Source organism: Fukomys damarensis, unplaced genomic scaffold, assembly GCF_012274545.1.
Source record: "Fukomys damarensis isolate Sample0158 unplaced genomic scaffold, DMR_v1.0_HiC HiC_scaffold_5, whole genome shotgun sequence".
Lineage (NCBI taxonomy): Eukaryota > Metazoa > Chordata > Mammalia > Rodentia > Bathyergidae > Fukomys > Fukomys damarensis.
Window position 1 is genome coordinate 28,016,632 of NW_022900917.1, and position 18,063 is coordinate 28,034,694.

At 37.6% G+C, this 18,063-nt stretch overlaps 1 protein-coding gene across 1 annotated transcript in view; it reads right to left on the reverse strand.

The window, feature by feature from the left end:
- The window catches only part of E2f5 (E2F transcription factor 5), a 27,550-nt gene that overhangs the window by 3,735 nt on the left and 5,752 nt on the right, over nt 1–18,063 (reverse strand). The window contains exons 4-8 of the mRNA XM_010645318.3: nt 5,312–5,421; nt 4,486–4,647; nt 2,076–2,119; nt 894–958; nt 2–266 (exon numbers count right to left, since the gene is read on the reverse strand). Of these exons, the coding sequence (XP_010643620.1) occupies nt 2–266; nt 894–958; nt 2,076–2,119; nt 4,486–4,647; nt 5,312–5,421 (646 nt within the window). The remainder of the gene's footprint in view (nt 1; nt 267–893; nt 959–2,075; nt 2,120–4,485; nt 4,648–5,311; nt 5,422–18,063) is intronic.

The window sequence follows — 18,063 nt, forward strand, 5'->3', positions numbered from 1 at the left end:
GAAGCTATTTCTGTAGCTGGTATCTGCTGAAGATTCTGGCTTCTTTCAGATATGTGTTGCTCAGGAGGGTTCTGAGCCAGCATGCTGGATTTCTGTGGAGTCACTGGAGTGGAGGACTGAGAAGAAGGCTGTGTGAGATCATCAGGTGGAGGGACAGGAAAAACCACAGGCTTAGATGAACTGGATTCTTTATTTATAAGCAGCACGTGGATAGGTCCTGAATGACTCTTTAAATTGATCTGGTATTTCTTTTGTCCATTCTGACCCTTTGAAATTTATTGGGCATAAACAGTATTAGTATTAACATTTCTCACTACCTTTAAACATTAAAAATGAGACAGGCAAAGCTATTAGGGACTAAATTCATACAGCAAAATAAAGGTATTAAGTTAAACAATGAGTAAAGACTTAGAATGGGACACTGAAGGTTCTACGCTACTTTTCTTAAATACTGATCATAAAAAATTGTCAGCTGTAGAATTCTGGCAACTATGCATTTTTAATGCATGTAAAATCGCATCTTTGAGTGCTCCATAGTACCTATGCCAGTGCTGGGTTCATTCTCCACATGCATAAACTCCATCTCCTGGAGTTATCCATCATGACTATGGTCATCTCAACACACTGTTACTTTACAGATGTGCCCGTTTTAACTATTATTATTAATTTATTGATACCTATCCCAATTTTTTAAAAAACTTATTAAAATGTTAATGAATCAGTCACATATATCATTTTATCAAAGTACTGAAGACATTCAAATTCAGCAAACAATGCTTTCTGATATAAAACTTGAAAGAAGTAACTCAAAATTGTACCCGTATAAAATTAAGAAAATACATCTGTCCCTCTTGAGACAGTACATCTATTTTTCCTAAACATATACTACCTACCATTTCTGGAATAGGTACCTCCAGCTGTGTACCAGAAGGTGCCTGAATGGCCAAAAGTGTATCGCCTAGTCAAAAAAAAGAAAAATGGTAAAAAACACCACTGATTACACAATGCAGTGGCAAGGGTGCAGGCTGTGGAGTGAAAAGCTTGGGCTTAAATCCCAGACTAGATGACCCTCGCTTTCTATAAAACCAAGGGGACATGTAACTGCACAGGTTTGTTCTAAGGGTCAAGTATGACAATAAATGTATTAGCTTTTAGAACAGAATACTAAGTATCAGCTCTGTTCTTATTAACAACTGCAGCTCAATTTTACTTGTACACTTTACTTGAAGTATTTTAACTACCTAAATGATTAAGGATATAGAGATGAGGTATGACAGACCAAAATCTTGACCTTACATTATTTTTTATGCCAAATTCTACCACAGATCTTTGCTGAGTTTTAGACTTACAACTTTTACCCAAACTTTCTTAGAAAGCTTAAGAACTATTTCCAGACCTATTTCCAGTGTAGACTTAACATGGGAAGTCAAATTCTACTTGATAAAGTACTTTGGCAGATTTAAGCAGTGGGTAATATACATGGCCATCTTTTTAATATGCATGCATGATTAAATATAAACAAATATGCAGAATTTCATTTTACTTGTGTTATAATATGCAAGCACATCTACCATTTTAGTTTATTAATACATGATATTGTCATTTCAAGGGGAAAATATGAGGACAGGATGGAATAGGAGTAATCTTCCTGATAAAGATTCACCTAACTCTCCTGTTTTGTGTGGTTTCCATTTGTGAGCAGCACACCTGTTGTATAGTTTCATAAACACTGCTGATGAAAATCCCGTTGTATTTGAAGTTTGGTCACTGACTCTGTGATTTGAAAGTGTTGCCCAATCCCATTCAGATTTGGCTTCCTCCCTGCCCTTTCCCCGCCTCCCTTTCCACACTGGGTTTATGCCTGGCAATGGAGTCAGTGAAATAAGAGCTGTGAAGAGCAGTTATTGCCATGAAAACAGAAACAAAAGCAGTCTACCAACAAACACTATGGAGTGAGACAAAATGCATACAACTCCTGAAAATAATGACTTGGGCTGTGTGTATGGTGAATTCTTAATTGCTCTACAGCTGAGCTGTCAGAGGAAGAATGTAAGGAAAAGTATAACAGAACTTACCATTAAAGCAATTGCAGACATCTTCATGAGTTACATAGGAAAATGTACTGTCATAGAGTTAAGGAACAGCATTTATATCAAGATATTCTATACATTTAAAATAATACAACTGAAGGCCAAAATGACCAAATGTATGAAGGAGTTGCCACACATAGGTAAAAAAGAAACCCAGTCTTTAGTCTGGAAAGGCAAAGACAATCAAATACAGGTCTATAAGAGGAGTTCCCATCCTTTGCTCTGAAAAGAGGTCATTCTGAAGACTGACATCTGAAGACTGCTGGGAAGGAGATTGAAAACTACCTATCTAGGACCTCCTGGGGAAAGGGAATGGACAGGGGAAAGGAGACCATCAGCAGGAAAGGAGGGAAGCCAAATAAGCCTGCACAGAGAGAATCTTATTGGTCACTGCTTTGTGTTCTTTTATGAATCAGGTATGGCTATAACAGGAGAGAGCCAGGCATGGTGTCACAAGCCTGAATCCCAGCACCTAAGGCAGGAGGATCACAAGTTTGAGCCTAGCCTATGTGATTTAGGGAGACCCTGTCTTAAAAACAGAAAAGACTGGGAATATAGGGCAGTACAAAGGCCCTGGAATCAATCTCTAGCACTGCAAAAAGAAACACAGAAGGTGACAAGCTTAGGAAAGAAAACAAAGTTTATTATAGGGTGGTCAGGAGGCAGAAGACAGAAAAGACGGGAAAACATTAGGCCAGAACCTTCGTTTGGGTTTCCATGGGACCAGCAGGGTGGCAAAGGGTGAACACTTTAGGGCTAGTTATTTGGGTTAATTTGGGGGTTATAGGGATAACCCCCAGTTGTCTGTTTCCTGGCTCTGGGATGATCAAGGCAGAGGACTATTTGCCTCCAGAAGTACATGGACCACACAGGAGGAATGGCCCTGATCAGTCGTGGCTTGGAGAACTGTGGATAGCTGAGATTCTTTAAAGCAGGGTGTAAAGTCCAAGATCTCTTACTTCAATTGTTTTTTAATCTTGGGGTCTCTACCTCGTTAGACTTGAAAACTCCCATTGTTCTCATACTATTATGGAGAGCACTGCTCCATGAAAAGGAAATAAGGTCATGAACTCGTTCACCAAAAACAAGATATGAAAAATAAACCATGTGGTGTATATTAGTAAAAAATTCATGAGAGGTGGTACAAAACAAAGGCTAAAGTTTCCGTAAGAATATAGGTAAAGTTGCAAATCAAGAGAAACAGGTATCCAAGTGTTGGCAGTGGTTTGTAAAAAACACGTGGAGTACATTACTAATGTTTTGTTCTCCTACTATAATAGGATAAATACACAAGCTTTGGACCCTTGCTCTCTAGTATGAACTATCTTTGGGTTAATACTAGGAAGAAAACATCACAGGTTAATTGTGGGCCTGTGAAATTTCATCTTCAAATTTAAAATTAATTTTTCAAAACTCTTAAGAGTCACTAAATTTTTGCCACTTCAAAATACATAATTATTTAAAAATACTTCTCTGGCTTGGGTATGATGGCATACACTTGTGATCCTAGCACTCAGAAAGCTGAGGCAGGAGGATCTTGAGTTTGAGGGCAGCTGAAACTACATAATGAGTTCAAGGTCTGCCTGGACTACATACTGAGACCCTGTCTCAAAACAAAGAAACTGGTAGGCATGGTGGTATAGGCTTGTAATCTGAGTAACACAGGAAACTTTGGTACAAGGATTGTTAAGTTCAAGATAAGCCTGGGCAATTTAATGAGACTCTGTCTCAAAATAAAAAGGGCTGGGGCTATAGCTCAGTGCTACCTGGGTTCAATTCACAGGGAACCCCCTCCCCACCACAAACTTCTATACTAAACAGTAATACAGGCCCCTGTCACTACCACACTTTGCCTAGTTTATTACATCTTATCAGTTGGTAGACTAAAAGCAGAAAATAGTATTTTTTCCCCTCAGTGCAACACTAATGTTAACAGATGTACTATATAACCTTTTCTTTTCCTATGCTAGAGTGCTAGGGATGGAATCCAGGGCTTTTGAATGTTAGGCAAGCACTTTACTATTGAGCTACACCACCGGCCCTATTGTACCTTTTCTTTTCTTTGATACAGGGTCTTACTATGTAGTTCAGGCTGTCCTTGAACTCACTATGTATAGCCTGGGCTGGCCTTGAACTCATGGTGATCCTCCTGCCTCAGTCTCCTAAGTGCTGGGATCACAGGCATGCACCACTGAGCCCAGCATACTGTATACCTTTAAAAGGTAGTATCTTTTAAATATTAGTTAAATTATTAAAATATTACAAAATTTTATATTCACTTAAAGAATTTTTAAAATACCAAAATAAAGTAACTGACCTTCAGAATGGAAGAATGTCTTATATACATGTATGTTCTATAACTGCATATGTATGTATAATGTATTTAAAAGGATATCTATTATTAATGGAGTCATCCATCACATTTTTGATGCTTTGCTGTAGCCACAATTTCTGCTGATCAAGTTCTCTTTCCTTCAGTTCTAGATCTTCAATTTCAGCTTTAAGAAATCTTAATCTATCTATAACTTCTTTAGTATTACAGCCAGCACCTACACCTCTTAAAAACATATAAGAATTAATATTGCCAATACCAAACTTAGGTTAACATCATTTCATTTCTGTAGCTATAAAATTAACTTACTTAGTAATGTAGTCAAAATATAGATGTTTACATGCTTCTAAAAATCAAACATTAAAATCTTTACACCAAAGCTCTGAACATATTGCTTGGAAAATTTATTGATGAAACAACCAAATTATGAAACTTTTAAGTAAACTCAACAAGGTTTTTGTTTTGTTTTTGTTTTCATCTAGATAGCCCATCTGGTGACAGAGTTGCCAAAAGGATATTAAAGCTAAATAGTCATACTTGGCAGTGTCATGATATAGACAGAGATGCCAGTAAAATAAATTATAATCATTCAGCATTTTGATGAAATTTTGCCTAACAAAACAAAACCCTAAGGAACAAAGCACTGAAGAACAGAAACTATTTGTCTTAAACATACAACCATGCAAAAGTTTATAAATTAAACAGGAGTGAGAACAAGTAAACATCTCAACTCAGGAGGGGCATACAGAGGCCCACAGAGGTATGTCTTGGGTAAAATGTCCTGGTATAATTACATGTTGAAATACAGGATTTGGGAGACAAATGTTAGAAAGGTCAAATTCCACAGAGCAAATGAAAGTTTTAGAATAGGGTGCTGCCTATAACTTACTTCCACTGGATACTATTTTTTGACTTTTTTTCAATCAAATCAATTCCTTCTAAGACGTTGGTGATATCATAAATTCTTCTTTTTTGCCTCACAGCCAAAGTATCTGCAGCCTGTTAAGAAAAAAAACAGAAAATGAACAATGAAAGAGGGCTATTCATATTTAAAAGCCAAATAGGACTATTATATTCACAGCACGAGAAGCCAATCCCAAAAATGACCCAGTCACTTGCCTGGAAAGAATAGCTAGATATGTTCAAGGTATGTTGGAGACACTGCAGATACCAAAGAAATTATTCCACCTGAAAGCTAGCAGATGTTGGAATAGGAGGAAAAATAAGGCCAAGACACAAAGCCCACAAAAATAAAAACACAATGAGAATACTTCGTGTCACCTTTTGGACCAATCAGGAGGAGCTACTAATCATCTTTGTCATTTCCTATCTTACTTCTCTGTTCATAAGTAGTTTCATCCAAAGGCAGCCTTATTAAAAAATTATATCTGAGGTTTTTCAGCTATAGGGATACAAGGAGAAACTTAGATTTATACACACCCTATAATACCTTTTAATAACTATCTGCATTTTTAAAAACAGTGAAAATGGAATGATTCATGTCACCTTAACAGGAAGCATAAAAACACAAAATCAAAGTCCATAGCACAGTTGTGGTACTAACAATTATACAAAAGTCTGGCGCTTTCATTCACATTAGATAAATCAACAGAAATATGACACATTGCCAGTTAGGAATGAACTCAAGAACACCAAATAGTTTCTCTAATTAGTTCCCATTCACACTTGACGTTTGTCCCCCAATAGTACAAAGAGGAGTTCAAAAAAGAGGTTATCTGGGCAACCCATTCGGGACCCTTCCTGTCTCCCAGGAGCTCTTCTTATTCCCCACTCCTGTTCCCCAATAAATTTTCCAGCTCTTAAAAAAAAAAATTATCTTGAATGTGGAGCCACATTGCAACATTCATAGCAGTAATGAAAAAGTACATTTATATCCCTACTGAAAATTTTCAGCACAATATGTATCTAAATTATTTAGGATTTAGCTGCACATAATTGTTACTAGCTCTCCCAGATATTACTAATGTCTTTTTTAAAAATTAATTTTATTGGTACATTTAAGGTATACAATACAATGACATTCATCACTGGAAATTTGCCTTTACATAATTTGCACCTTTAAACCCTTCCTCCATTACTATCTTTATTCTGTAAAGAAAAAAAAAAAAATCCTACAGAACCCCCAGGACAGCGTATTGTATGAATGTGGATCAGCTTCCACAGGGAGCAAATGTCCTTAACCACTAGAGCTCACATGGTACATTTAAAACCTTCAGTGAAATGCAGGTGCTCTCAATCCATTTTTACTACTGTCTACCCACTCAATGCCTTGAACAATGGACCAGGACAGTAGGAAGGGGGCAAAGAGAAAAAAGAATTGGAAAGTGGGGCTTTGGAGTCCCCAGCACTGACTTGGCACCATCTTTTGTAGACAGCTAACAGTAGGGTCAGGACCAATCATGGCCCATTGGTATCTTCTGTGGTTGTTCTTAGCAATCCCTTCCTGTTTACCTTCACAGAACTTTTAGAGTTTGAAGTATTTTTCCTTAAAGAAGAGCAAGTCTACTCAAGTGTTAACTATAAGTTGAGAAACCACCTCTTCTTTTCCTCTAAAGAGGCTCTCTTGGGGATGACCCAGACCACTCTGGCCCTTCCTGTCTTCCTATCTGTGTACTCACACACAGAAGAGATCACATCCAGAGCAAGAGCTCACTTAGTGTGGTGTCAGATGTTTGCATGAACCAGACCTTAAGAACTCTTCTAAGTCATTAGGCAAAATGCCATTGCACTGAACTTCCAGCTAAAAAAAATTTTAAACTATCTTGTGTTTAATCTATTATTGCTTAACAGTCACAATATTTAAATACTACTTCTTAAATACTTTTCTGTTTAAGTAGGTACATATCGTATCATTTAAGAGGACCTCCAAAAGGTTTTTCTTTCAGAAGCTGCATTACTCTTCAGAAGTTAGGTTCTAAAGTCAGGCATGGTGTTGCAAACCTGTAATCCTAGCACTTGGAAGCTGAGGCAGCAGGGTTGAAAGACCAAGGCTAGCCTGGGGGTACATAGTGAGACCCTGTCTTGTCTCAACATAAAACAACAAAAAATTAGGTCTCACCAGATTCAGTCTCAGCGTTGCCACTTTCTAACTTCAGCTGATCTCTTAAGCTCACTAAGCCTCATTTCCTTTTTTGTAAACAAGACACTAACAGGGTCAGGGATTGCTCAGTGGTGGTGCCACCTGCCTCCAAAACACAATGTCCAGAGTTCGATCCCAGGTACTGCAAACAAACAAAATAGGACACTACACGGAATAGCGGAATTGTGGGGATTAAACTGGAAAATCTTAGCATAGTGTCTGCTGCAGAAGTAATAGTTTCGTGGTCAAAGGCTGGAACAGGACCGTGGGTATGAATCAGACTGTATATACACAGATCTACCTTGTATTATTCTGTTTTTAAAAGTGTGAAATCTTAAAGAGCTTTATCAAATAAATTGAGACTTGCACACTTATAAGTATGATACAATGTATTTCCACAATCACCCCTATCCCCATCATTCATTTATTTAACACCTGCAAAGTTCCAGGCTCCATTCTGGGTCTTAAACATACAATAGTTACCTAATAATTATGTTTGTTAATGCAGGTAAGAGGAAGGTGTGTTATTAAATAAGAACTTCAAAGAAGGGATCAGAGACATTTGAGCTAAGTGGGACAAGTGACCTCTGCAAACAGGGTGGAAGCACATCCTGCATTCCTGGCGGAAGAAGCAGCAAGCACACAGACTCTGTGATGCGAAGTGTGTTTGGCTCCTTAGACAAAGCCAAGTATGAGAGGAAAATAAGGGTAGGTGGGAGAATGAGAGAAAATATCAAGTCAGAGAGATAGCAAGGGTAGATCACTGGCGACTCCCAGGCCATTGTAAAGATGTCAGCTCTTACTCTCCATGTAATAGAAAACTGTTGGCAAGCTTTGAGCTTCACATTTTAAAAGGTTTTTTCTGTCTAGTGTATTGTGAATCTATGGTGTGTAAAGGCAGAAGAAAGAAGTCAATGACAAGGCAGTGGCTAAAATCCATTCGAGAGATGGCAGTACTTGGATGGAGGGGTATCTGTGGAGATGGTGAGACTGAGATTCTCGTTATATTTTGAAGGTGTAGCAAGTGGTTCCTGAAAGGTACATTGGAAATCAGGAACTGGTCCTTGGATGCTATGATATCCAAGGGGAAAAATCAAGGCAACCACTGGAGATGAGGCTGCGTAGCTTAGGGGGAGAGGTCTGAGCTACAGATACCAATTTGGAAGTCATTAGTGAACAGACTAACTTTTAGGCCACAGATAGAATCTATCTAGCAGATTTATCCATAAAGGGAGCAAAGGAGACCCGGGTACTCCAGGACAGATTCTGGGGCAGTCCAGAATTTAAAGTGTGGGAAATGAACAAACTATCACTGAAACAAGAGGGGAAGCATGACGAGGGGACTCACAGACTATAAGGGAAGAAGACTGTATAGGAGAATGACCATGCCTTACGCTGCTGCTAGGCAAGTCACTAAAAAGTAATCAGGAGATGTCTTTGGAAAGATCATTGGTGATCTTGACTACAGCTATTTTAGCAAAGTGAAAACTTTAACAGAAATTTTAAGGAGCTGAAGGAAAGTTAGAGTGGTTATCTCATTCTGCAGGGAACTGTGGGGTCTTCAAGAAATACTTTTCTTTTAATAATGGGAGCTATTTCAACATGTGCATATGCAGATAACATGACTAGCAGAGAGTGAAGAGGGATAATTAATAAAACAGAAAAGAGAGTGACAGTTGCAAAAGAGATGTCATTAAATAGGTGGCCGGGCTCAGATAATCACATATCATATTAATAACTGAAGTCCAGTACTGAGTGCAGACACAGGAACATTAGTATACAAAATAGGTTAGATATTTCCTTCTGGATGCTTTTTATTTCCTCATTGCCTTCGAGAAAGGGGGGATAGGAAAATTAATGGTTAAAAAGAGAAGAAAGTGAAATACAAATAAGACAGTGGACAGTAGAAAAGGGACATTATGGCTCTTTAGAAGGTAGTGATAATGATTTTAAGTTTGATCTATCAACATCATTGTGCGGTTTTTCTCTAGTTCAGGACAACTGCCTAGGAAAAGACAAAGGATAGGAGGAGATCAAAGTGAGTCATTTTCATTCCATGCTTGTCTCTAGAGCTGGGACATGTATGAGAATCGAATTTACATAGAAAGGTTACATTTATTACAAAAGGATGTGACCCATTCAGCCACAAAGGAAGCATGTAGTTGTAGCACACCAACTCAGTTTAAACAAAAATAACCTTCTGAAAGTGATAGGTCTCCCCTCCAAAACCCCTAAATATATGATGTCTCACCACTGGTGAACAAAGCACTATCTACAGGCAGAATGAAATTAAAGCCTGTGATGCTGCTAAGAGATGGGCAAGCCAATAGTTGAGACAGTAAAGGAGATGTGCTTAAAAAGGCTTGGAGAATCATGAGGCCATAGCCCTTTATTCACCAGAACGATGAGTTCACTAAGGCCCAGTGGTAATTTTGGATAGAAAGATTATGTGGTAGCTTTGAGGTAGGATTAGTTGTGGCTCATTTGCCAAGGATGTTCATCTCATGGAGCATGGAGATGAATTAAAAAATGCTAACATGAAAACAATAACTACAAAATATTGTGTCCTTCATGTTCTCTGCCTGAAAAGCAGGAACTTCATTCTCTTCCAGGATTACAACAGTCAATAGTAGTTCAGCTCCTGTACTTCAGAAATTAGCTTTAGAGCAAGAAGGGTCAGAATCCAAAATAAAAAATGTGAAACACTACATGAAACTAATTCACCCAACTAAAAATATGGTGAAAAGATCCCCAAGTGATGCATCAAGATTGTCCATAAAATATTTTTATGAGAATGTTTCTAAACAATGCACTGAGTGAATTCACTTTCAATTGTGCTAGATCTTGTGTTGATCTAGTCCACGATAAGGTTTGGACTGAATACTGCATAATTTCAGACACTATTCAAGATATCTTATGTCAATCCACAATTAAGAATCTCTTCTAAGCCAGTTAACAGGTTAATTGTGTAACACAATTTTACACAGATGTTATCTAACTTACAGCTTTGTAAAGTAGGTATTCTACTTATTTAGTAGGAAAAGTAAATGGCTATTTAAGGCAGGGTTTAAAGTTAATTACATGTTCATAAAATAAATTTGTGGCAATACCCTTTTGAAACAGGCTTACATAATTTCCAAAGAATTTATGCAAATTTAGTGCACAACCAAAAGTTCCCAAGTTATACAACTGGACTGAATATACAATTCAGGTATGAGTCATATACAGGTTTCACACAAGAGTGCATAAAAGCGTCGGAAAATGATCTTAATATCAATTTATTCAACAGTTAGTAAAAAAAACTGTATACATATCCAAGGTTATGGGACTGTAGCTGACATCTTATAGTATGAGGTTAAAAAAACGATAGTCTAATGAAAAGTAGAACTATAAAGTGTTATAACAGGTGGAGAAAAGACAAGACTAGTTAAGGTGAGCGCAAAAAGGGACAAGTTCCTGGAACTTGGAGGGTCAGGGTGTGTTTTCGAAGGGTCAGCAGGGGCCATTAAATCAACAAGGAAATTAAATACAAAGAATGAATAACTTAGAATAAACAAATGACTCCCTCCAAAAGCAACCAGGCAACAGAGTGTTTCAATTCCCTACCAATACCCAATGCTGAATCCTAGAGAAAAATCTGTAGTTTGCTACCTCAAACTAACTGCTGCTACACTCAGCATTTTTGAAATGCCTAAGCATTAGATTTATTTCTAATTTTTATTTTTAATAAACATACATCTTTTAAAAAGGTAGTTTATTTTTACTGTCTTAATTCACCAGAGTAAGCAAAAGAAAAAAGACATTACAGCATAAAAGTTAGCAATGTGGGATCTTGGACAGGCCTTGCTAACTAACTACACTTATGGTCCTGAGTCACTTAGCCTCTCTGTATCTTAATTTTTTCATGTAGGATAACTGTAGCTTTCCTGTTCTTGGGACACAATACCCAACACCCACAACTTAAAGGAAGAAAGGTTTAATTTATCTAATGGCTTCACAGGATTCAATTAGTGGTTAGCTGGCTCTAAGCCAGGAACATCATGGCAGAGTAGCAGCAGAGCAAAGCTGCTTAGTTCATGGCACTCCGAAAGCAAAGCACAGCCCTACAGAAAGGATGAAAGATCAGAAGAGCACCCAAAGCCACACCTCCATCACCCACCCCGACACACCCAGAAGTGTGCTCCACCATCCCCTGGATAGCTCCCACATCAATCAAGCTGACATAAGCTAATCAGCAAAAATAACTATTAGTATGTTGCTAAATTAAATCAGTAAATACTTGAAAACACTTAGAATCCCTAGTACATGGTAAGCACTACATTTATATTATCGCTATCACTATTTTTGATCCAACTTCTCTGAATAAGGAAAAGTTGTTCCGTGAAAGGTACATCACAGTACAACAGACCAGCATCATTTACGTATCTGCATAACTAAATAAGAAAATTCAGAACACAGTCAAGTTCAAAGAAATATAAAAAATGCTTCTGAGGAGCAAAAATTGAAATAAAAAGTATTTTTCTATTCCAAGAGTTCACCCCACCGGGAACCTGTTTACTCCTATTTTTATATGGTTCTTAACTATTCAGGATATTTAATTTTAATTCAATAGGAGATTCACAAGAATCATCTGGGACAATAGGGAGGCACCTGAGCAGTGATCAAGGAACAAAAATACAAATCAAAACAAAACAAAAAATCCCCCACTAAAATAAAGTAAAAAACAAAACAAAATACACCTTAGAAAGAATGCCAAGTTGAAGCAATTCAATATGGTAGTAGTTGCTAGTAGTCCAACATACAGTATTAATAAAACATTATCCATAATGACTTATCTTGAGTTATCAAAAAGAAAAATAATGTGCAGTATTCTCAGTTTATGAATACAAAGATGTGTAATTCATATTAGAAAAATTTCACACGAAAATGGCTAAATATCTTTTAGAAAATAATAAAATCAAATCTTCAGCTTATCAGAAAACTATGGACAAAACTTCATATAAAGGATAAACATGACTTCAGGACAGCTAGGCTTGTCAAATTCAAGGAGACTATTAACTAGGTGTTGATCTTAAAATAATCTAAAAATCTCAAAGGGATTATAGTAAACATGAGCTCTGAAAATGAAACTCAATTTTCATGTTAGTTGCTTTCATAATTACCAGGGCATCTTCTCAATCTCAGAATCTCCTCTCTCTTTCTCTCTCCCTTCCCAACTCTCCTTCCCTCACGCACATACAATATTAACCATTCCCTTTACTAAGAACTTATAAATGTCAACTCCATAGAAGCAATGAAAAGAAAGAATAACAATTTAACTATCTCAATAGCTAAAATATATAAAAGAAATCATGAAGACTATAAATTAAGGACATACCACCAAATTTATAAAACAGAAAACACATTCAAATTTTTAATGAGTTCAAGGAATACTAATCAAAAGAATGCAAAGTAAAATAAAAATATATTCACATAGACTTGTACGTGAATATTTGCAGCAGTATTCATAACAGAATTAGAAGCAGTAGGTAAATGGACAGGCAAAGTGCAGCACATCATAAAAAAAACTATTACTCACAGATAGAAAGGAATGAACTTGGATCAACCTCAGAATGTACCTTAGTAAGCATATAACTCCACTGATGTGATACTCTAAAAAAGAACATTCTACTTCTCCTGGGAAAGAAAGCAAGAGAAATGGTTGCTAGGGCTAAGGATGAGGTTGTGGAATGACTGCAGGAAGGCAACAGGGTGATGGAAATGTTCCACATCTGGCTATGATGGTAGTTACACAGGTATATGTATTTGCCAACTCACTTAACTGCTCACTTAAAAAGAGAGTTGTTCTTTAAAAACAGAGGTTAGCTGTGGATGTGGTGACACAACCCTACAATTCCAGTACTCTTAGGAGTGTGAGATGGGAAGACTAAATTCAAGCCCAGCCTGGGCATTTAAGCAACTTTGCCAGACCCTGCCTCAATGTTAAAAAAAAAAGACTAGAATGTAGCCCAGTGTAAAGACCCTGGGTTCAAACCCCAGTACCACCAGAGGGGGGAGAAATTATGGAGCATCTTTCAAATCTGTAAAACATGAAAAAAAAAAAATCAGAGAAAATAACTATTGATCTGTTATCACTTATCCAACAAACACTTTGATGCACAATGTTCTAGGCACTGTTTAAAAGCCACTGCTTTAAAAACTAAAAACTCATGGCCAGGCATGGTGGTGTACACCTGTAATCCCAGCACTTAGGAGGCTGAGGCAGGAGGATTCAAGACCAGCCTGGGCTATAGTGAGTTCCATGTCAGTCTCAACTACATAGTGAGACCCTGTCTCAAAAAAAAACAAACAAAACAAACAAAACAAAACAACAACAAAAAAACACCTGTTCTGGACATTGTATATAAAAATAAAAATTCATTTCAGGAACTTTGACAATAATAATCACATGAGGTAGGTGTTACTAGTGCTCCTATTTCTGCAAAAGAGGAAACAGGCTCAGTAACTTTCTAAGGTCAGGACAAGAACTCAGAGTGTCCACTTTTAGCTCATATGCCATGGTACTTTGGTGACTTAGGTGGCTGCTCATGATCCTATGCTATTAAGAGTATAAATGAATACACCTGTAATTTGTGTAATACACCTAAACTGCGTAATTTTACTTTGGGGAATAATTCATTTCTTTGTCTTTTCCATCCTGGGGCTGCCCCCATCCCTTGGCCTGTAGGCCCCCTGCCTCAGGAAGCAGTAAGTCCTTTTCACGCGGCCATCTCTTGCTCTTCTGACTGCCTCTTCCACTATCAAAGGACCTGCACTTACATAGGACCCAGGCAACACAGGAAAATTTCCCCATCTTGAGATCAGCTAGTCAGCTACTCTAACCTTAATTCATCTTGTTGTGTAACCGGACAGATTCACAAGTCCTGGGGGTTAGGGCATGGATGTCCTTGAGAGGGCATTATTTCACTTTCAAAGCAATCAGGACGAGGAAATATTCATATTTAAGACCAGAGAGTTTAGAAAAGTGCTGGGTGTATGGGTAGAAATGCCTGTCAAGTTACTGAGAGAGCCTACAGGGAATGGAGCCATATCTGGAAAAGGTGCTCTAGGAGACGTAGAGGAGAGAGGGCTAGAATAGGTAGGACCCTGTAGGCATCCAGATGATCTAAGTAGAGGAGCAAGATGGCCCCAAATTCCTAAATTTCAACTCCCAGCTCCCAGAAGCCATCAACAACCTTCACTCACCAATCCTCACAGCTCATGTGTTTCCAAACCCCCTCTAACAGTGTGAAACGTGTGCAACTGCCCGTTTCCCTAACTCTTCCCCACAACTCTAAAATGGAAACTACAAGAACTATGAGGCACACATCAGTTAACTCATACTTGTTGGAGGCATGGAAAACAAACTAACTAGAAACAAGTTATATAACTACCTATCTTTAAAATGAATGGTCAGTTCTGGGTATTAGGATAGATCCTTAGTGTAAAGCCATTAAAATTATTTTTATAATTTGGGCAAATGAAAGCTTCACTTTAACTATACACTGGTGTAAGAAATTGGGCAAATACTGAAAACTGTTGATAATGGTTCTCCATGGCCATGACATACTAGATAATTTTCTATTCTTTATATATGTTACCCGAATAACTATTTTAAGTTTTAAAAAGGAAATATGAAAATACCATCCTTTGTGTTAGATCAGTTACTTTTCATAACAAAACTATAATGGAAATACTCTATTCCATTTTGTTGATTACAAGATTGAGGCTGCAAGTGGTTAAGTTACATCAGTTCTGACATGAGACCAGAGAAGTTCTTATTTTGTTTACAGTGGATATTGAGTAAGTCACTTAACCACTTTTAGCCTCAATCTTGTTATCATCAAAAAAGAGACAGAATATTTCCGTAACAGTTTTGTTATGAGAAGTAAGTGAGCTAACTCAAAGACGGCATTGGTACACTGTCAGTTACTATTAGCAATCAGGATCATTTTTTCTTCGTGTTATAAAGCTTTAGTCTCCTGAGAACTTTTTTCCATTTAGCCTGACTGAGCCCAGTATCTTATACTTAACAAATGATTAATAATTAGCACACACACATATACACACACAAATGACTTTACTTTAAAAAAAGTTTTAGATTCAGAGCAAAATTGTGCAGAAAGTTCAGAAAGTTCCCATATGCCTCTCTCCCAAGCACTAGTGTGGGCTCCCTGCTATCCCCTACCAGAGCTAACACAGAGAAAGGAAGGGATGTTCAAATTTCCCTCTTAAAAAAAATTTTTTTTTTTTTGTACCGGGGATCAAACTCAGGTCCTTGTGCTTGCATGGCAGGCGGCAGAACCACTGAGCTAAATCCCCAGCCCTCCCTCTTAAAATTTAAAATATAACTATTCAACTAACATATAAATAGTAGAAACTTGGGAAAAGGTTAATATAGTCTACAATAAAAATTACGTAGTATGGGGCCTGGGGATTTAGCCCAGTGGTTCAGTGGCCTGCCTTGCAAGCACAAGGACCCGAGTTCAACCCTGGTACCAAAAAGAAAAAAAAAATGGCATAGTATGTCATTGCCTGTAGAGAACCACTATCAACAACAGCATACTTGTTAACATCAGTATGCCTTCACTAACACATCATTATCAACTAAGTCCATGCTTCACTCTTGGTGTCTTACTTGCTATGGGTCTGCACAAATGTATAATGACATGTAACCACCATTCTAGTATCACACTAAACACCCTAAAAATCTTGCTGCCCTTCTATTTATTCCCCCTTCCCTTAATCTCCTGTCAAGATGGATATTCAATGTCCCCAGTTTTCTGCCTTCTACAGAATATGCATTTAAATTTCCTCTATCTTTTGATGGCTCAATAGCCCATGCGTTTTTTTTTTAGGCACAAAATAATTTGTCAGTGTCTAGATATACCACAGCTTATCTTTGTTCACCTACTGAAAAATGTTGGGTGTGTAGTTCTATGAATTATGAATAAAACTGCTATAAATACCCACATCCACCCCAAATTCATATTCCTCTGAGTAAATACCAAGGAGCATAATTACTGGACCATACAGTTAACAGTGTATCTTCAACAGAGAAGCCCTCAAAGTTAAGTCTTTAGAGTTCAGTTTTATCTGGAAAACTCCCAAACTTTCCTAACGTTTTAGACAAAAATCACAGGCTACAGCTGAAGTTTCAGACATTGAATAGCAGCAGTTTTCAATTTGGTTTTCACTGATGACCTCATGACTTCTAATAAAATTTTAAAAGAATCCACTTTAATTCATTACAATTTAAATACCACAGAGGTCATAAAGCACTTTCAGGGAAGGAGGGAAGAGGGTATAGAGAAAAAAAAGTAAGGAATTTTCAAAGGTGGGGGAAAAAATTCCAAGAACACTTCTTCAAAATTCCAAGAACGCTTCTTCAAAAAGAAGATAGAAGTTATTTCCCAAAATGCAAAATATGGGTACCATCATTTACTGGTATAAAGTAGAACAATTTCAGTAATTCATCCAAGAGTCACTGAACACTTACTATGTACAACAGGAGAAGGAAGGGGAAGGGGACGGTCATTCAAAGACTTGAGTCTCCCTGGGCTGCACAGAGATGCCCTGCAGTCTTTGGTCCCTATGTCCGAGTAGTGCTGGCGGATAGCACAGGCTCAGGTGCTACTTGCATTACTTTAGGCTCAGACCTGGGGAAAAGTGACACCTACAAGCCACTTGGGTGGTTTGGACACGTTCTGGTATTGGATCACTCCTAGTAAGGCCCAATTTACGAGTAAAAGAAGGAATCTGCGGTGATACAGTGATCGTATTTTTTAAATTTTATTTTAAAGCTCTGATTCTTATTGTGGTGTGCGAGTTGAAATATAAAGTGATCGCATTCTCTTTTTTTCTCAGCTCTGTGAAATCCTTCCAAATCCTGCCTCAAACGGTTAAGTCATTCTGTATGACCGAACAGCTTTTGGTGGATATTGTTGTTTGCAAAATATAAACCATAGCAAAGAAACAAACACACGTTCTCCTCAAAGAGGAGAAAGTTTACTGAGCGCTTCTACCTCTTGACTGAGTTATAAAACATACCTTTTCTGTGAGATCGAAACATCTCACTTTAAAAATCGGTAACAGATACCAATTTAAATGACAAATCAAATCCAGCCATGAGGATGATGAACTGTTAAATGAATAAGAAATTTTTTCTTTTAAATTCCTATTATAAGCTGGGCTTGGCAATGCACACCTATAATCCCAACCTCTGAGAGGCTGAGACAGGACAGGAGGGTAGCTAGTTCGAGCCCACTTCAGGAAATTTAACAGACTTAGCCAGATTCTGTCTCAAAATAAAAAAAATAAATAAATAAAAATAGGATTGAGGAAGAGGCTCAGTGCGAAGACCTTGGATTCAATTCTCAGTACCAGTAAAAATAGGTAAATAAACAATTATTTCATTAATGGGAAAGTGTGTGGAAAGGAATTCGCTTTTAATCCGGAAGAGGTGGGACACGGGACTTTTTTTTTTTTTTTCTTCAACAGGT